At 44.7% G+C, this 20424-nt stretch overlaps 2 protein-coding genes across 9 annotated transcripts in view; one reads left to right on the top strand and one right to left on the bottom strand.

The window, feature by feature from the left end:
- The first annotated feature begins 1426 nt into the window (after window positions 1-1426).
- KANSL1 (KAT8 regulatory NSL complex subunit 1) overlaps window positions 1427-20424 on the top strand; it is a 196771-nt gene continuing 177773 nt past the window's right edge. For all 8 annotated transcript variants that reach the window (XM_074019992.1, XM_074019989.1, XM_065531764.2 and 5 more), the window contains exons 1-2: window positions 1427-1471; window positions 3002-3135. The gene's annotated coding sequence lies outside the window, so the exon portion shown is untranslated. The remainder of the gene's footprint in view (window positions 1472-3001; window positions 3136-20424) is intronic.
- The window catches only part of LOC141408732 (uncharacterized), a 29190-nt gene continuing 18088 nt past the window's right edge, over window positions 9323-20424 (bottom strand). Inside the window, exon 4 of the mRNA XM_074018136.1 lies at window positions 9323-11338. Within this exon, the coding sequence (XP_073874237.1) occupies window positions 11279-11338 (60 nt within the window). The 3' untranslated portion in view covers window positions 9323-11278. The remainder of the gene's footprint in view (window positions 11339-20424) is intronic.

Here is a 20424-nt window from a genome sequence, read left to right as displayed (position 1 = left end):
GAGGCTCTCATAGTTTTTATTTTTTATTTTTTTGAAACAGGGTCTTGCTCTGTTGTCCAGGCTGGAGTGCAGTGGCGTGATCTTGGCTCACTGCAGCCTCCACCTCCCAGTTCAAGCAATTCTCCCACTTCAGCCTTCCCAGTAGCTGGGATTACAGAGGTGTGCCACTACACTTGGCTAATTTTTTTTGCATTTCTATTAGAGATGGGGTTTCACCATGCTGCCCAGGCTGGTCTGGAACTCCTGACCTCAGGTGATCCACCTGCCTTGGCCTCCCAAAGTGCTGTGATTACAAACATGAGCCACCGCGCCCGTCCTCTCTCATAGTTTTATTGTTCTATTTTCCACAGACCCTTCCTTCCTTAATTTTCATGCCTCTTTAATATTCTGTTTCTTTTACCTCACTGACCTTCTTTTTCGTTCTCCTACCTTTTACCGTGGGTGTCTTATTACCCTGCTTAGGGAGTTTAGCATGTCACAGACCACTATCTTCAGGCAGAGGACCCCACATAGTCTCTAGTCCTCCTGATTGTCTACCCTCTCTCAAGTTCTGTAACTTCAGTTGCCTCTAGGACACCTTCACTGGGTTTTACAAAACCCTGTTACCTGGAACTGAATATATTAAAAGCTAAGATTCCTCCCCAAATCTGCATGTTGTGCCAATTTTCCTGGCCAACTATCTTATCTGTCCCCTGGTTTTGGGACCTTATTTAAACCTTTAAATCAATTTTTAAAAAATTGGAATCTTGATGAATGGTGCAAAAATCAATGGATACAAAGGATACGCCGAGATATGTAAGTCTTCCGCCCACTGGTTCCCTAGGCACTCAGTTCCCCTCCCAGGAGGTAACCACTGTTGCCAGCTCGTAAGAGTGATTTTTGATTCCTTCTTCTGCCGGCTCTATCTCAAGTCCTTCCCTGTCTGTGAGATGTGTGCCCTTTCCTTTCCAGGCCCTAGTGAACTGATATCTGGTTGAATTTATATATAAATATTTATATGTGTATATTTTCTATACATATATAACATCTCTCCCTATGGCCTTCCGGCCTGGAGTTTTCATCACGTCGCTTCCTGGATGAAGGAACCTCGAGGGGTGAGGGGCAGGGGTTGGGGGTGATGGAGAAGAGAACCTAAAGGGGACTTAGGTAGGGGGTTCAGAGTGGCCAACTGGCGTGACGCTCTGGCAGGATTCCTATTCCTATTCCTCCCACCTCAGGCCCGCTTCTAGTCCTCTCATCCAAAAGCCTCTCGTTTCCAAGGGCCGAGACAGAGACAGAGACAGCGAGATACACAGAGACAGAGACGCCGAGGCACCAGCATCCCTCTCCCCCTTCGGTCCCGCCCCATCTCTCTGACGGACACTATCGCTCAGCCAATGGTGCTCACGATATGCCCCTGAAGGGCCAATGAACGCCAGAGGAGGGCGGAAGATTCCCCGCCCCCACTTCTAGGCTTGGTTGAACCGTGCAGGTAGGTCCGGGGCTGGGGGAGCTGTCTTTGGCACTGGTGCCCCTGGGGGTGGGGGCACGAGTGGACAGGGGTGATGGTGAGGTAGAGGCGGCGGCCCCGACACGACGAGCTCGAGGGAGCGGCCCGGCTGGGAGGCGGGGGGCGGCGGGGCCCGGGGAGCGGGCGCCGCCGAGGGCCCTGGAAGCGGCGGGGCTCGGGGAGAGGGACGCGTGTGTGGGGCACGGGGACCCCCGCCCAGCGCCCACTCGTAGGCCTGGGCCGCAGGCTGCCGACCGAGTGGCCGGGGGGCCTGGCTGCCCCGGGGGCGGGCCGGGGCCGCGGCCGGGGGCGCGGAGCGGAGCTCGGGGCGCCAGGCCGAGCCGAGGTGGGACGGACCGACGCGGAGAGGAAGGGAAGCCGCATCCCGCGGGCCGCCCCTCCTGAAGCGAGCCGGGCAACGGCCGCGGGCGCCCCTGCCCTGAGCCCACCCCGCGCTCTCCCCTCCCTAACAATGGGAATGGGGCAGAAGGAGGCGCCCCACTGCGGAGGGGTGAGGGGTAGGTTTGGGACTGGGGTCCGCGGTGGGGGGAGGTGCGATCTCGGGCTCTCGCCTCTCCGCTCCCTCTGGCTCTGGAGTTGGGGGCCCTGGTGGGGCTTTGAAGCCTGCCTGAGACTTGGGTCAGGAGTCAAACTGCCGCCCCCCGCTCCTCCCCCAAAATCCGGTGAGCGGTAAGGAAAGTGATGCCAAGTCTTCGAAGCCTCAGTGACAAACGCATAGCAAGAACACATCCACTCCAGAGGTGTTTATTTTTTATTTTTATTTAAATAAGGGTACTTTTCGACATTTGTTTTTAACGAAGTGGGTGCTGTTATTTTTGTCCCTACGCGGGCAAGCCTCCATTTTAAGCGAAGCAGTAACTGGTTAAGCTGGAATTGTATTCAGGCCCAGGACTTGAACGAGGATCCTACTAGAGGTCATTTAGTCCATCCTCCAGCCTCCAGGCAAATTTACCTTCCTCCTACCCTCAAAATTAAGTTGCTCGGTCTGCTTTTAACGATCTCTGGGGAAGAAGGGTATTTTATTTGTTTCTAGTACTTCAGTCAAGAATAGGTTTTACTTTTCATGTGGAATTGACTCTGAAACTTAAGCATAATCTTGGGACAGTCGGGATGATTAGAGAGGTTTTACTTTACTAAATATAATTAAATGTAGCAAGGGTCTTTTTTTAGATGGTTAGTTAACAAATCACGTTTAGTGTTTATGAGGTACCCTGGAAACTTTATTCTCTCTGGGATTTTGGCTGTTTGATAAGCAATTTTACATTATCTAAAGTAAGTGTTACATATTTATTTCTCTTTTTATATAACGTATGTTTCTACACATATGTACGGAGACACACACACATTTGCCGTTTTCTAAAGGGGACTGTATTTTCTATACTTTTTTAGTGCGATGAGGCAAATAGTACTTCAAAATCTCTGCCCATGTAGCTTAAACTATTTGCATTTTCTTGATTATTTTTTAGTCTAAATGAAAATCCTCTCTTTCAGATACCTTATCGAAACAAAAGATTTTCCTATCTGCTCATACTTGGTAACCGAGGGAATTACTAAGACTTCTTGCTCATTTCTGAGTATTGTCTTTATATCCTGACACTATGAATGCTATTTGGATGCCTCTTAAGGTAAGATGTGTTATTTTTTCATTACCAGCCTCATTTTATTCATTTTTCTTTAGAACTTTGTAATGCTTGTAATTCTTGAATTTGCTATTCTTCAGTTCCTTTACCTGCCATTTCTCTTGCCTCTTGTGTTTGCTTCCTAGGATTGATTGGCTGTACCTTACTTTGCATTGCTACTGTTCTTTGATTATCGGTGTGAACGTTTTAATGAAGTTCTCAAATTAACTTCCATTATAATGAAAGGCAGTGATCTTTTTAACTTTAAATTATGGCAACTTACATAGTTATAAAATTCTGTTCCAATTTTAGGATAGGTTGGCAATTCAGACATCTAGGTCCACTTTTCAAACAGGTACTTTAGAGTCATAGGTACTAGGGTGTGTCCCACTCTTGCAAATCAGTAGCTGATTCATGTGTTACAAAAGATGTGTCATTAACCATTTGTTTACTCTGAAACTGCATATAGTATATTAGAACATTCTAAGACCTGCTGGTTTACACGTATGACTTTTTCAGAGTCCTCCTGCTGCACCCCAGTCCTTTGCGTGACATTTCACACTGTTTTTCTCAACAGGTAGCACTTATGCCAAGTTTATTTCACAGGGTAAACCTCATTTGGACAGTGTGGACAGATGACCTTTAGATGAAAAAGCTCCCATTGATGTGGTGGTTCTCCAGTCTCTTTGGCTTCTCTCATCTTTTATACATAGATGGCCAAAGAACCCTCCATTAGGACTAGGCAAAGGGCAGAGCTTAAGACTGAAATGGGTGGCTTCTTTGATTTTCTTGTGACTAAAAATACATTTAAAAAAATTAAATATTTTTAAATTTTACAAACAAAAACCAAAAAAGACATAAGGAGGGTATGGGAGGAAGGACAGAGAAGGATAAGCAGTCTTGGAAACCCTCCACCAGCTTCGCCTTCCTTCAGAGTTGGATACTAGCTTAGTTAAGATTGTTGTGTGCTAATCTGTTCTGTAGACTTCCAGATTAATGCAGAGGAGAAATCGGACAATAATGCAGTCTGCGTAACCTAAATATCTGGACTTGTGGGAAATCTTAGGTCATGTAGACTGAGTTCTCATCTTCATTTACGTTTCAGCTGCTATTGCTGGATAATGAGTGCTTATATTAATATACAGGAAGCCAAAGTGACACAGTTTTTCCAGCATTCTCCCTGTAGAGTTGGAGGGGTTGCATGGGGAATGCAACCAGAAGTTCTGAACCCGTCAAGAATCGGAGGACCCGTGTAAGAGTGTTTCGACTTAGCAAGTGTTGAGCACCAGGACCTGCTGGCCTCTGTCCTTTTTAGGAAGCAGGCAAGGAGATTGAGATGAATATATTGGATTTCGTTTTATAGTTTCCTAGGTTTTAACGAATGTATTTGGTACAGAAAGCCCTACTTTTAAAGATATTTCCAATGTTTAAGGTTTTACCTCTAAATGTCTCTGAACCTGGGTTACCATACAGTAACCTCAGAAGTTCTACCAGAGGTCTCTGGCATGGCAGGAATAGAGAAAGGAAATCAGCTCCATACTGTGAGTTACCACCTGTTACTACTTGAGAATGTAATTACGTGGCTGCCTTAGTTTTGTGTTCCTTACCAATCCTTTGCTCAGTGCGAAACATCTAAGTGTAAACCAATTTTTTGGGGGTAATGTTTTCTTATTTTTATTATTTAGAAACCTTAAAATTTACAGTGTTCGTCTGGTCAGAAAAAAAGGTACTTTTTGCGGGGAGGATAGCATTGAGTTTGTGGGCTGGAAAATAAAAACAGGGAGAGAGAACTTTACTCTTTTGGTGAATAGCCTTAAAACATTTCTAAGATGTAGTTTCAGATTGGAGCTACTTAAGTAAAAAGAAATGATAGGTTAATTAAAGTGCATATTTTGGAGCCCAAATGTTAATTTTATATAGCTCTTATATTTTGTTTCCAATTATCTTATTGTAAAATGAACTCTGTCGTTCTGTCAGGCATTGCTTAAATGTTAGACTGAGTATGTGCTTGTTTCCATGCATATAGAAAGTAGTGTCATACTTACTCTTCACAAACCAAAATGCGAGAGGAGGCAAGTAACAAGGAAGAATAACTCCAGACCAAAACTCTTCAATTTAAGGCACTCTCGTTAATTAGAAGTTCTCATGGAAATTATTATTTATCCCTTTTTCTCTATGTTGGGGGTCTGTACCTTTTTAAAGCCTGAATATTTCTAGCCACGACTAAGCAATGTCAGTGATGTTGCTAGGTCTAGTTGTCAGGGTTAGGGGCTAAGGAGTGGGTGAGATGGGAGAGGTATAGGGAAAGGAAGGAGAATTGAGTGAGTTGGAGAAAAAAGTGAAATGAAAATGAGGAGGAGAGAAAAGATACAGGGTCTTTAGTGTGTGGCATGGAGCCATCATCAGTTGTCTCAGGTAGTTCTTAGGGGCTGCTGGGTGCCTTGTGTGCTAGACTGAACTATGGTGAAATTACGTAAAAACTGTTCTTGACAAGCAAAACGAGAGAATTAAGACATAATATATGGAAAGATCTGCAAGGCAGACAGTTAAGTGATAAAAGCAAGATGCAGAACAGTATGTATGATTTGATACACTTTGTGTTTTTTAGGAAAAAAAAAAACAGGAGAAAAAGATAATTTGCATTGGTGTATATATGCAAAAAAAAAAAAAAAAAATCTTTAGGGCTGGGCGTGGTGGCTCACAAGTGTAATCCCAGGACTTTGGGAGGCCAAGGCGGGAGGATTGCCTGAGGTCAGGAGTTTGAGACCAGCCTGGCCAATATGGTGAAACCCCGTCTCTACTAAAAATACAAAAACTAGCCTGGGTATAGTGGCACACGCCTGTAATCCCAGCTTCTCGGAGGGCTGAGGCAGGAGAATTGCTTGAGCCCAGGAGACAGAGGTTGTCATGAGCCAAGATCATGCCACTGCACTCCAGCCTGACCGACCAAGCAAGACTCTGTCTCAAAAAGCAACAACAACAACAACAACAACACAAACCTTTAGAAGAATAAATAAGAAAATCGTGGCATTGGTTACCTGTTAGGTCTAGGAATTGTGCAGGTAGAGGAGAGAGTGGGAAGGAGACTTCTCATTGCATTATATCTTTTTACACTTTCTGATGTTTGTATCAGATTTTAAAAATTAAATAGAAAATTGAAAAAAATTTTAAAGAACAGCCTCTCAGTCCTTCCTTTTCTTCTCTTTCTGTGTCTGGAAGTCAGAGAAATGGCAAGGGTTCTAACTGAGAGAGAATAGTTCTTGAATAGTGGTTGAGAGGATACACATGCAAAAGGTCCCATAATCTAGGACACGTGTTCTCTTGAGATCTTCAAGAATTTTGAATTTGGAGATGTATATTTCTAGTACTGAACTGCAAAGTCGAGCATTAAAAAATTTAACTTGGCCAGGCACAATGGCTCATGCCTGTAATCCTAGCACTTTGGGAGGCTGAATAGGCAGATCGCTGGAGCACACAAGTTTGAGACCAGCCTGGGCAACATGGCAAAACCCCATCTCTACTAAAAATGCAAAAGAAAATTAGCCAGGCATGGTGGTGTGCACCTGTAGTCACAACTACTTGAGAGGCTGAGGTGGGAGGCCTGGGAGGTGGAGGTTGCAGTGAGCTGCAATTGCGCCCCTGCAGTCCAGCCTGGGCGATAGAGCCAGACCTTGTCTCTTGTCTCATTAAAGAAAAAAGCGCGCACACACACACACACACACACACACACACTTGCTTTTAAAGTTTTAGTAAAAAATGTTTTCATTGTATATCCCCTTAAGTTAGCAAATAGATATAATCTCAGCATTCTTCCTTTTTTTTTTTTTTTTTGAGACAGTCTTAAACTTTGTTGTCGGGTGATCTTGGCTCACTGCAACCTCCACTTCCTGGGTTCAAGTGATTCTTCTGCTTCAGCCTCCCAAGTAGCTGGGATTACAGGTGCCTGTCACCATGGCCAGCTAATTTTTGTTTGTTTTACTTTTTAGTAGAGATGGGGTTTCACCAGCTTGGCCAGGCTGGTCTTGAACTCCTGACCTCAGGTGATCCACCCGCCTCGGCCTCCCAAAGTGCTGGGATTACAGGCATGAGCCACCATGCCTGGCCTAATCTCAGCACTCTTAACTGTGTGACTTTGGGCGATTTTCTTCATCTCTCTGAGATTCAGGTTCCTCCTTCATACTGGAAATAATAACACTTACTTCAGAGGACTTTTGTATTATATCTGTAAATGACATAGGGCAGTGTTTGGCTTAGTGAATTACTACTGTTCTTATTGTAATTACTAATTTTTTTTTTTTTTTGAGACGGAGTCTTGCTCTGTTGCCCTGGCTGGAGTGCAGTGGTACAATCTCAGCTCACTGCAACCTCTGTCTCCCGAGTTCAAGCAATTCTCCTGCCTCAGCCTCCTGAGTAGCTGGGATTACAGGCGCATGCCAGCATGCCTGGTTAATTTTTGTATTTTTAGTAGAGACGGGGTTTCACTATATTGGCCAGGCTAGTCTTGAACTCCTGGCCTCAAGTGATCCACCCACCTTGGCCTCCCCAAGTGCTGGGATTACAGGCGTGAGCCACTGTGCCAGCACTTATTATAATTACTATTAATAATAGCTCCTCATAGCCTAGTGGTGAGAGAGAGGGCTCTGGCTATGTGATATTGGGTAAGTTCATTAACGTTTTAGAACCTCGGCGTTAACACTGTTAAAAGGGTTGTTAAAGGGTAATGGGCTGGGCGCGGTAGCTCACGCCTGTAATCCCAGCACTTTGGGAGGCCGAGGCGGGCAGATCACGAGTTCAGGAGATCAAGACCATCCTGGCTAACACGGTGAAACCCCGTCTCTACTAAAAATACAAAAAATTAGCTGGGCAGGGTGGCGGGCGCCTGTAGTCCCAGCTACTCCGGAGGCTGAGGCAGGAGAATGGTGTGAACCCGGGAAGTGGAGCTTGCAGTGAGCCGAGATCGCGCCACTGCGCTCCAGCCTGGGTGACAGGGCGAGACTCTGTCTCCAGAAAAAAAAGAAAAGGGTGTAATGATAGTACCTAGATCCTGGAGGGGACTTTATAAGGATTAAATGAGTTTATTGATGTAGAGTGTTTAGAACAGCACCTGGTAGGTAATCAGTAAACCTGAGCTGTGAATTTTCTTCATGACATCTGTTTGCTCAGGCTGCTGCCACAGAGTGACATAGGCTGAGTGGCTTAAAGAACAGAAATTTATTGTCTCACTGTTCTGGAGGCTAGAAATCTAAGGGCAGAGGCATACTTCCTCTGAAGCAACTGGGGCAGGATCTGTTTCAAGCCTCTCTTCCAGCTTCTGGTGGCAGTATAACTCCAGTCCTTATGTAGAGTTCTCCCTGTGTGTATTTCTTTTTTCTTTTTTAGACAAGAGTCTTGCCCTGTTGCCCAGGCTGGAGTGCAGTGGCATACTAGCGGTTCACTGCAACCTCTGCCTCTCAGGTTCAGGTGATTCTCCTTTCTCAGCCTCCTGGTTAGCTGGAATTACAGGCACGTGTCACCACGCCTGGCTAATTTTTTGTATTTTATGTAGAGACAGGGTTTCACCATGTTGCCCAGGCCGGTCTAGAACTCGTGACCTCAGGTGATCTGCCTGCCTTGGCCTCCCAAAGTGCTGGGATTACAGGCATGAACCACACCACTCAGCCTAAATTTTGTATTTTTTGTAGAGACAGGGCTGGACCTTGTTGCCCAGGCTGGTCTCAAACTCCTGACCTTAAGTGATCTGCCCGCCTCAGCCTCCCAAAGTGCTGGGATTACAGGTGTCAGCCACTGCGCCCAGCCTCTCTGTGTGTGTTTCTTTGTGTCCACAATTTCCCCTTTTTTATAAGGACAACAGTCATATTGGGATTAGAGTCCTCCCTGATGACCTCATTTTAACTTTATGACCTCTTTGAAGATCCTATCTCTTTTTTTTTTTTTTCCAGAGTCTCTCTTTGTTGCCCAGGCTGGAGTGCAGTGGTGTTAGCTCACTGCAACCTCCTCCTCCTAGGTTCAAGTGATTCTTCTGCCTCAGCCTCCCAAGTAGCTGGAGTTACAGGTGCTCACCAGCACGCCTAGCTAATTTTTACATTTTTGGTAGAGACAGAGTTTCACCACATTGGTCTGGCTGATCTCGAACTCTTGACCTCAAGTGATCAACCCACCTCGGCCTCTTAAAGTGCTGAGATTACAGCACTTTGTCCCCCTTTGTCATTCAGGCTGGAGTGCAGTGGCACTTGGATCACTTTAACCTCCAGCCCCCTCACCCGCAGGCTCAAGCAATCCTCCCACCTCAGCTTCCTGAGTAGCTGGGACTACAGGTGCACACCACCACGCCTGGCTATTTTTTAATATTTTTAGTAGAGACGGGGTCTTGCCACGTTGCCCAGGCTGATCTCGAACTCCTGAGCTCAAGCGATCCTGTGGCCTTGACCTCCCAAAGTACTGGGATTATAGGCATGCGCCACTGTGCCCAGCCCCCTGGAGTACTACATATCTCTTTTAGGGAACCCAGTTCAGCCCAGAACAGGTGTATATCATTTAACATGGGTACTAGACTCTCGACACCTACACATAGGAAATGAAAATTTTGGTGCAAATTGATAGCATGACTTAAAGAAGTAGATTATTTCTTTAGCTTGTCATTATTTATCTTTAACAAGATTTTTGTTTTATCTTTGAAACTATTTTTTTTTTTTGAGACGGAGTCTTGTTCTTTTGCCCAGACTGGAGTGCAGTGGCACGATCTTGGCTCACTGCAACCTCCATCTCCTGGGTTTAAGCTATTCTCCTGCCTCAGTTTCCCCAGTAGCTGGGATTACAGGTGCCTGCTACCGTATCTGGCTAATTTTTGTAGTTTTAGTAGAGACGGGCTTCACCATGTTGGCCAGGCTGGTCTGGAACTCCTGACCTCAAGGTGATCCACCCGCCTTGGCCTCCCGAAGTGCGTGAGTCACCGAGCCTGGCCCATACGCTTGGTTTTCTTTGCAGATGTTTTTCTTCTTTTGCTCCTAAAAACATTCGTATTTGCCTTCCCTTTACCCTTTCTCCTCTCACCCTGTGCGGTTTCTGAGGAATGCCTTAGATAAACTTGTGCCTCACTTGCCATCCATATGCTGATGATTTGCAAATGTGTTTTTTTCCAGCTCTAACTAGTTTTCTGATCTCCAATCCCATATACACAGTTGCTTCCTGGACATCTCTACTTGGATGTCCTGTGGGCATTTTATTTTATTTTATCATTATTATTATTGAGACGGAGTCTCGCTCTATCATCCAGGCTAGAGTGCAGTGGCACGGTCTCGGCTCATGGCAGCCTCTGCCTCCCAGGTTCCAGTGATTCTCCTGCTTCAGCCTCTGGGGTAGCTGGGATTACAGGTGTGCGCCACCACGTCCGGCCAATTTTTGTATTTTTAGTAGAGACGGGGTTTCACCATGTTGGCCAGGCTGGTCTTGAATTCCTGACCTCAGGTGATCCACCTGCCTCAGCCTCCCAAAGTACTGGGATTACAGGAATGAGCCACCATGTCCGGCCATCCTATGGGCATTTTAAAATGATCTTATCCACTTCCCCAAGTCCAACCTCTTCCTATCTTCTTATCCTGGTGAGTGGTAGTGTCATCCAGCCAGTCACTCAAATCAGGGATTTGAGAGGCCTCTGGGTTCCTTCTTATGCCATTCTAGTCACCACATTCTTGAGATCCTAGCTCATAATGTTTTCCTAGTCATCCTACTTCTCCTTTTTGAGTCCAGACCTTCATCGCCCTTTTGGCTGCCTGACCTTCTCTTGCCTTGTAATCATTCTCCTTGACTGCTTTCTCTCTTCCAAGTCACTGCCAACACGATCCTTGTAAACTGCACGTCCAAGTGTGTGATCATATCCCTCTTCCACCATAACTCTCCTAGCTTTGAAGGTAGAGTTGAAATGTTTTGCCAGATCATCTCTTCACTTCTTCCTGAGCATCCTGTATGCAGTAGTACAGACTGCTTGTGCCCAGTGCCTGCTGTATACCCTGTTGTTCCTTGCCTCTGGGTCTTCACACAAGCAGTTACCTCTGCTTAAGAAGGACTCTACCCTGTTCTGGAAACTTACTTCCCCTAGTCTTTAATAACAGTAGTGACTGGTCGAAGTATAGTGGTGTTTACTATTAGTTGATCACAACCAGTTACAGATTTCTTTGTTCCTTCTCCACTCCCACTGCTTCACTTGATTAGCCTTAAAAAAAAAAAAAAAAGTAGTGATAATATTAATAACAGCAGTGATAATAGTAATAATAGTAGCCGACACTGAGTGCTTCCTCTGGACCCAGGTATTATCACTTTATGATCAGAGTTCATAAAGAAGAAATACAAATGACCAAGAAGCATATGAGAAACATTTTTATTCTGATAAGTTATCACAGGAATGCAGATTAAATGACATACTGTTTTTTACCTATCAGATTTGCAGTTGACTGTGCTGTCAAAGGTGGTGAGGGGACAATCTCTGAAACTGCTAGTGTGTGTGCATGTGTGTGTGCATATGCAGACCTGGCACTTCTATTGTACTGATTGCCGGTTTGCTCCACTTTGATCCCAGCTAGTCTCTAGGTTCTTTGAGAGTGAGGGCTGGCTCTTGTCTTTTATCCTCACTGCGTGCTGTTTTTATTTTTGTTTTTTTTGAGACGAAGTTTCGCTCTTTGTTGCCCAGGCTGGAGCACACTGGCATGATCTCAGCTCACTGCAACCTCTGCCTGGAGCACAATGGCATGATCTCGGCTCACTGCAACCTCCGCCTCCCGGGTTCAAGCGATTCTCCCGCCTCAGCCTCCCAAGTAGCTGGGATTATAGGCACCTGCCACCACGCCCTGCTATGCTTTGTATTTTTAGTAGAGATGGAGTTTCACCATGTTGGTCAGGCTGGTCGCGAACTCCCGACCTCAGGTGATCCACCTCCCATCGGCTTCCCAAAGTGCTAGGATTACAGGCGTGAGCCACCATGCCCAGCCATCATTGTTTGCTCTTGATGGCACTTAGTAAATGCATATTAAAGACTGCATTGCTGGCCTTGGGATGTGCCTCTTTAGGAGAGTATCAGTGGAAAAGCTGAGAGTCACATGCATTTGCCAATCTTGGCCTTACCCTTTGGCTCTATTGGTCCCAGTCTAATAAGTGCGAGGAGCTTTGGAATAAGGATTGCCAAGAATTACGATTTTTAATAGTCTTCCTTTGAATGCTAAAGGGCAGAAGTGTTTTTGTTGTTTTTGCTTTTGGAAAAAGAGAACTAGTTTGCTGACCACTCAGTGTCGTTTGGTAACTAGAATGTTTTCACATAGTTGCAGTATAGGGAAATGAATATTTAGGTCTGTGGTGTTTATATATTTAGGCCTGTGATGTTTATCATATGCCAGGTAGTATATTTGGCAGGGAATTGATTTTTAGAATTGTGACATTAGTTCTTGCTTATTAGTTTTTTTTTTTTAGATGGAGTCTCACTCTATTGGCCAGGCTGGGGTGCAGTGGCGCAATCGCGGCTCACCACAACCTCCACCTCCCAGGTTCAAGCAATCCTCCTTCCTCAGCCTCCTGAGTAGCTGGGATTACAGGCAAGTGCCACCACACCTGGCTAATTTTTATATTTTTAGTAGAGACGCTTGTTGGCCAGGCTGGTCTTGAACTTCTGACCTCAGGTGATCCAACCGCCTCGGCCTCCACAAAGTGCTGGGATTACAGGTGTGAGCCGCTGCGCCTTGCCTAGTTCCTGCACATTAGAAAACATTTGGGCCGGACGCTGTGGCCCACGCCTGTAATTCCAGCACTTTGGGAGGGCGAGGTGGGCTGATCACGAGGTCAGGAGATCGAGACCATCCTGGCTAACACGGTGAAACCCCGTCTCTACTAAAAATACAAAAAAAAAAAAACCAACCCCAAAAAACATTAGCTGGGCGTGGTGGCCGGCACCTGTAGTCCCAGCTACTCGGGAGGCTGAGGCAGGAGAATGGCGTGAACCCAGGAGGCGGAGCTTGCAGTGAGTCGAGATGCGCCGCTGCACTCCAGCCTGGGCGACAGAGCGAGACTCCGTATCAAAAAAAAAAAAAAAAAAAAAGCTAACATGGTGAAACCCCGTCTCTACTAAAAAATACAAAAAAAAAAAAAAAAAAAACAACTAGCTGGGCGAGGTGGCGGGCGCCCCTAGTCCCAGCTACTCGGGAGGCTGAGGCAGGAGAATGGCGTAAACCCAGGAGGCGGAGCTTGCAGTGAGCTGAGATCCCGCCACTGCACTCCAGCCTGGGCGACAGAGCGAGACTCTGTCTCAAAAAAAAAAAAAAGAAAAGTAGACGTTTGTCGCCCTTGCCTTCTCCATCACAGCTCTGTTAAGTATGACTTTAGATACACAGTATTTTCTTTTTTATTACCGTGTATAATTTGTATTTGTAGCAGCCGCCCAGAAGATGGGCAAGTGCATAGTTACAGCGCACAGTTTATTTTTACTGGGCACTTGGTGGTGGTGGTAATTTACTGGTCAGCAGGGGGAGCTGCAGTTGCTGATACTTAGATGATTCCATCTTAACTGGTTTTCCACATAAAGTTTGTCGGCCAAGAGAAAGAAAAGTTTTGCTGGCAAAGAACATGATCAGAGTTCATAAGGAAAAAATACAAATGACCAAGAAGCATATGAGAAACATTTTTTTTTCTGATAAGGAATCAAAGGAATGCAGATTAAATGACATACTATTTTTTTAACCTATCAGATTTGCAGTTGACTGTGCTGTCAAAGGTGGTAAGGGGACAATCTCTGAAACTGCTAGTGGAGTGTGCATTGGGCCTAGTTTTTTGGAAGATATTTTGGCAACGTATATTGGCAAAATTAAAAACGTTCTTTAATTCAGTAATTGCACTGAATTTATCCTAAGGGGGAAAAATTTATATAGAAAGATTTGTGAACAATGGTATTCATTGTAGCATTATTCATACTAGTGAGAATTGAGAATAAAGCTAAATGAGCAGCAAGATTTATAAGAAAATAAATTATGGTATATTTAAGGATGCATATTTACAACTATGAAATAGTATTTAAAAGAATTTTTCCTGCTGGGTGTGGTGGCTCATGCCTGTAATCCCAGCACTTTGGGAGGCCGAGGCAGGCGGATTATGAGGTCAGGAGATCGAGACCATCCTGGCCAACATGGTGAAACCCCGTCTCTACTGAAAATACAAAAATTAGCTGGGCATGGTGGCACGTGCCTGAAATCCCAGCTACTCAGGAGGCTGAGGCAGGAGAACTGCTTGAACCAGGAAGTTGGAGGTTGCAGTGAGCTGAGATGGTGCCACTACACTCCAGCCTGGTGACAGAGCAAGTCTCCGTCTTAAAAAAAAAAAAAAGAATTTTTAATGTCTTAGGATGTTGAGTAAATGATAAATGAAAAATTCAGGGTGCAGAGCTATGTAAGGAACATTCTAAGTGTATAAAAGATAAGGAATGTATATATATTCTTGTATAATATGTATGTATATATTATACACACATACATACCGAGGTAAAAGAATGGAAGGAAGTTTATACCAACCAGCCTCCTTGAGTCTGTCTCTCAGGGGTCCATCCAACCAATTGTTCTGTCTAAATTGGCACCAACTGATGTTTTCAGGTGAAGCATTGTTATCTATTAAGATGTTAACCTCAGAAATTGAGGGCCTCACATCTGATAGCACTTCTATCCTACAGGACCCGAATGGACCTAATAATATACATGTACATACATTTATCCAAGCACTTGAATCTATTTTTAACTTGTAGAATGTGATAACACAATCCACAAGGTTCTTTTATCTGTTATAGAAAGAAATACTTTTCAAGCATAAAAGCTTACTATATTGAGATTTGATGAATAAGTTAGTATTTACCATATTGATACGTTTTCTGATTTTGATCACATTGCCCCTTTGCTTTCATGTTTCTCAATTGAAGATGCTTGACTTTTTAACTGAATCTCTAGTGAAACCTCCTTCCTGGATCTTTGTCAGTATTGCTTTCCCTTTCTGGATTTATGATAACTACTCAAAATTGCATTTTAGTTATAACTACACTGTGATTTGGTAGAAGGATAAGAAAATATGTTCTATTTACAGCAAACTTGTCCAACCCATGGCCCGCAGGCTGCATGTGGCCCAGGACAGCTTTGAATGTGGCCCAACACAAATCCGTAAACTTCCTTAAAACATTATGAGATTTTTTTTGTGATTTTGTTTTTTAGCTCATCAGCTATTGTTAGTTTAGTGTATTTTATGTGTGGCCCAAGACAGCTCTTCTTCCAGTGTGTCTCAGGGAAGCCAAAAGATAGGACACCCTTGATTTACAGTTTTTTCCTAATAGGATTTGGTCCTCCCTGCCTCCCTCCCTTTTCTTTTTCTTTCCTTTTTTTTTTTTTTTTTTTCTCTTTTGCATAGAACATCACATTGTCTTTAGGGAATATTCTATAATTATTCAAAAATTACTTTTTTGACTGGAAGGCATGAAGTCTTTTAAGTATAGCTTAGATTTTTTTCCTGTAAATGCCTTACTTTTCATTTGTCCATGCTGTAGCATACCTGCCATTTCCTTGCATGTAATGTTTTATTTTTTTTTTTTTTTTTTTTTTTTTTTTTTTTTTTTTTTTGAGACGGAGTCTCGCTCTGTCACCCAGGCTGGAGTGCAGTGGCCGGATCTCAGTTCACTGCAAGCTCCGCCTCCCGGGTTCACGCCATTCTCCTGCCTCAGCCTCCCGAGTAGCTGGGACTACAGGCGCCCGCCACCTCGCCCGGCTAGTTTTTTGTATTTTTTTTTTTTAGTAGAGACGGGGTTTTCACCGTGTTAACCAGGATGGTCTCGATCTCCTGACCTCGTGATCCGCCCGTCTCGGCCTCCCAAAGTGCTGGGATTACAGGCTTGAGCCACCGCGCCCGGCCGCATGTAATGTTTTAACTCTCATATCTCAGTGGGCTCTTGGAGGTAATCCAAGGTAAGAACCACCTTTTAGTTAGGTCTGATGGTTAGAAAGCTTGAGCTGAAGCGTGCCTTTCTGGAATTACCACTTAGAATTTTGTCTACATAGGAACTGCTTAGAGCAAGTCTGGTTTGTCTTCTGCTAGATAACCCTTCACATTTAGACAGCTTTTATACTTGCCAAAGCATTCTCTCAGCTGAATATAAATCTTAGTTTTTGCAAATGTTTCTCATTTAATACATTTAGAAACCCTTTCCATCTCTCCGTTCCCTTATTTTTCCAACTCGTGTGGTATTTCATTATTAGGAATCTCATCATCCCATCTGCAAAATGGGGAATTCTCTGTATACTTTTGTACAATATATTAAAATGTTAAATACAGCATTTCTAAAAAAAATTTAGAAAAAAATTTCAATCTTCTGTTTATACCTTCATTTGGGGAAGTACCTCAGCATCTACCTATAATTTTCTGTGTCTCAGTTATGTCTAGTCTACAGTAAATGTTCTCATCCTGTGGCCACTCAGGTCTTTAAAAAAATAATCTTTAATTTAGAATCTTATCAAGAGTTTGTGAAAGCTCACATAAATTATATTCACATATTTCTTTTCTTTTTTTTTTTTTGAGACAGAGTCTTGCTCTGTCGCCCAGGCTGGAGTACAGTGGTGTGATCTCGGCTCACTACAACCTCCGCCTCCCGGGTTCAAGCGATTCTCTTGCCTCAGCCTCCTGAGTAGCTGGGACTACAGGCGCACACCACCACACCCGGCTAATTTTTGTATTTTTAATAGAGACAGGGTTTCATCATGTTGGCTAGGATGGTCTCGATCTCCTGACTTCATGATCCACCCGCCTCGGCCTCCCAAAGTACTGGGATTACAGGCATGAGCCACCGTGCCCGGCCGCACATATTTATTTTCTCAGAGAATTTGGGTGAACTGGTGTGGTGTGAGTTCCACTTTTAGAATCCATGTTGTCTTTTCCTCAGAAGGTTATTCATGCTGATATGTCTTCTGATCCCATCTTCTATTAGAGATTTGCGTTTGGGCAGTTTGAAATTGCAGCCTACTTGAGTAGATGGGAGTTACTTTGATGACAGCATTTTTTTGTTCATTTTGGTTCAGCACATACTTATTGAGTACCTAATATGCCAGAAGTTGAGCAAGGAAAATATTGATAAAGGAAAAGTGGATTCTATCCTTTTGGCATTTAGAGAAGGTCACTCATATGACCGTCAACTAATATGTTCTGTCCTGCAGTTCAATAATTTATACTTAAATGCCTTTAAAACACAGTGAAGGGGCTGGTTGTGGTGGCTCACACCTGAAATCCCAGCACTTTGGGAGGCCGAGTTGGGCGGATCACTTGAGGTCAGGAGTTTGAGAACAGCCTGGGTAACATAGTGAAACCCTGTCTCTACTGAAAATACAAAAATTAGCCAGATGTGGTGGCGCACGCCTGTAATCCCAGATACTTGGGAGGCTGAGGTGGGAGAATGGCTTGAACCTGGGAGACAGAGGTTGCAGTGAGCTGAGATGGTGCCACTGCACTCCAGCCTGGGCAACAGAGCGAGACTCTGTCTCAAAAAAACAACAACAAAAAACCCATAGAGGCTGGGTGCGGTGGCTCAAGTCTGTAATCCCAGCACTTTGGGAGGCCGAGATGGGCGGATCACGAGGTCAGGAGATCAAGACCATCCTGGCTAACACGGTGAAACCCCGTCTCTACTAAAAAAAAAAATACAAAAATCTAGCCGGGCGAGGTGGCGGGCACCTGTAGTTCCAGCTACTCGGGAGGCTGAGGTAGGAGAATGGCGTGAACCCGGGAGGCGGAGCTTGCAGTGAGCTGAGATCACACCACTGCACTCCAGCCTGGGCGACAGAGCGAGACTCCATCTCAAAAAAAAAAAAAAACAAAAACCCGTAGAGACTATTTTGGGTCTTCATGACTACCTGACATCTGACATACCAGTTTGAGGAATTTAATGATGCATTTGATTCACTATTAGAGATTTGTATGCTTTAAAGAGTAATTTAGATAGCTTTTCCCCTCTATCTTCCCCAGTAAATATTGAAGCAAATAAGAATTATATAATGTCAGCTGTCTTGCTTTTTATCAATCCTGTTTATCAAGTTACCCATCTAGTTTTATTTGGCATCTAGCTTTTTATATATTTAAACTGTCTCTTAGGTGGCTTTGCATTTTCTTTTTTTTGAGATGGAGTTTTGCTCTTGTCGCTCAGGCTGGAGTGCGATGGCGCAATCTTGGCTCACTGCAACCCCCGACTCCCGGGTTCAAGTGATTCTCCTGCCTCAGCTTCCTAAGCAGCTGAGACTGCAGGCATGTGCCATCGTGCCTGGCTAATTTCTGTATTTTTTTTTTTTTAAGTAGAGATAGGATTTCACCATGTTGGCCAGGCTGGGATTGAACTCCTGACCTTCAATGATCCACCCCACTCGGCCTCCCAAAATGCTGGGATTACAGGCGTGAGCCACTGTGGCCAGCCTGCATCATTTTCTTGTAAGGTTTTTTTTTTTTTTTGAGATGGAGTCTTGCTGTATCGCCCAGGCTGGAGTGCAGTCGCAGGATCTTGGCTTCCTGCACCCTCCACCTCCAGGTTCCTGCACCCTCTGCCTCCGGTGGGCCGAGCCGAGGTGGGACAGACTGACACAGAGAGGAAGGGAAGCTGCCTGGCCTGAAGATCCCATCTCTAAGATCACATTCTGAGGTACTGAATGTTAGGAGTACTACATGTCTGTCTTTTTTTTTTTTTTGAGGCAGGGCCTCCCTCTGTCATCCAGGCTGGAGTATAGTGGCACTTGGATCACTGCAACCTCCAGCCCCTTCACCCCCGGACTCAAGCAATCTCCTACCTCAGCTTCCCGAGTAGCCGGGACTACAGTTGTGCACTACCACACCTGGCTATTTTTTAATATTTTTAGTAGAGACGGGGTCTTGTCATGTTGCCCAGGCTGATCTTGAACTCCTGAGCTCAAGCGATCCTGTGGCCTTGGCCTCCCAAAGTGCTGGTGCCACTGTGCCCAGCCCCCTGGAGTACTACATATCTCTTTTGGGGAACAAAAGTTAGCACAGAACAGGTGTATATCATTTATAATGGCTACAAGACCCTCGACACCTACACATAGGAAATGAAAATTTCGATGCAAATTGATAGCATGACTTAAAGAAATAGATTATTTCTTTAGCATCTCATGTATTTATCTTTAACAAGATTTTTGTTTTATCTTTGAAACTTTTTTTTTCTTTTGAGATGGAGTCTTGCTCTTTCACCCAGGTTGGAGTGCAGTGGTGCGATCTCCGCCTCCTGAGTTCAAGCGATTCTCCTGTCTCAGCTTCCCCAGTAGCTGGGATTACAGGCGCCTGCCACCACACCTAGCTAATTTTTGTATTTTTAGTAGAGACGGGGTTTCACCATTTTGGCCAGGCTGGTCTCAAACTCTAGACATCAGGTGATCTGCCCACCTCAGCCTGCCAAAGTGCTGGGATTAAAGGCATGAACCACTGTACCTGACCTTTTTTGTATTTTTTGTAGAGATGGGGTTTTGCCATGTTGCCCAGGCTGGTCTCAAACTCGTGAGCTCAAGCTGTCCCCCCACCTTGGCCTCCCAAAGTGTTGGGGTTACAGGCCTGAACCGTTGCTGAACCTGATGAGATCTTTTCATGTGCTTATTGGCCATTCATATATCTTTGGAGAAATGTCTATTTAAATTCTCTGCACATTTTAATTTTATTTTTATACATCTATTGTTTTTTAGACAAGGTCTTGCTCTGTCACTGTGGCTAGAGTGCAGTGGCCAATCGTCGTTTTCTTTTTTTTTTTTTTTTTGAGATGGAGTCTCTCACTCTGTCACCCAGGCTGGAGTTCAGTGGCGCCATCTCTGCTCACTGCAAGCTCCGCCTCCCAGGTTCAAGTGATTCTCTGCCTCAGCCTCCCGAGTAGCTGAGATTACAGGCACCCGCCACCACGCCCGGCTAATTTTTGTATTTTTAGTAGAGACAGGGTTTCACCATCTTGGCCAGGTTGGTCTTGAACTCCTGACTTCATGATCCACCCGCCTTGGACTCCCAAAGTGCTGGGATTATAGTTGTGAGCCACCTCACCCAGCCCAATCATAGTTTTCTATAACCTCAAACTCCTGGACTCAAGGTTTCCTTCTACCTCCAGCTCCTGAGTAGCTAGGACTACAGGTGTGTGCCACCATGCCTGGCTAATTTTTTTTTTTTTTTTTTTTTTTTGAGACAGAGTCTTGCTCTGTCACCCAGGCTGGAGTGCAGTGGCCGGATCTCAGCTCACTACAAGCTCTGCCTCCCAGGTTCACACCA

This window comes from Macaca fascicularis, chromosome 16, assembly GCF_037993035.2.
Source record: "Macaca fascicularis isolate 582-1 chromosome 16, T2T-MFA8v1.1".
Classification (NCBI taxonomy): domain Eukaryota; kingdom Metazoa; phylum Chordata; class Mammalia; order Primates; family Cercopithecidae; genus Macaca; species Macaca fascicularis.
Note: the sequence above shows the minus strand (reverse complement) of the source record. Positions and strands in the feature narration are given on the sequence as shown.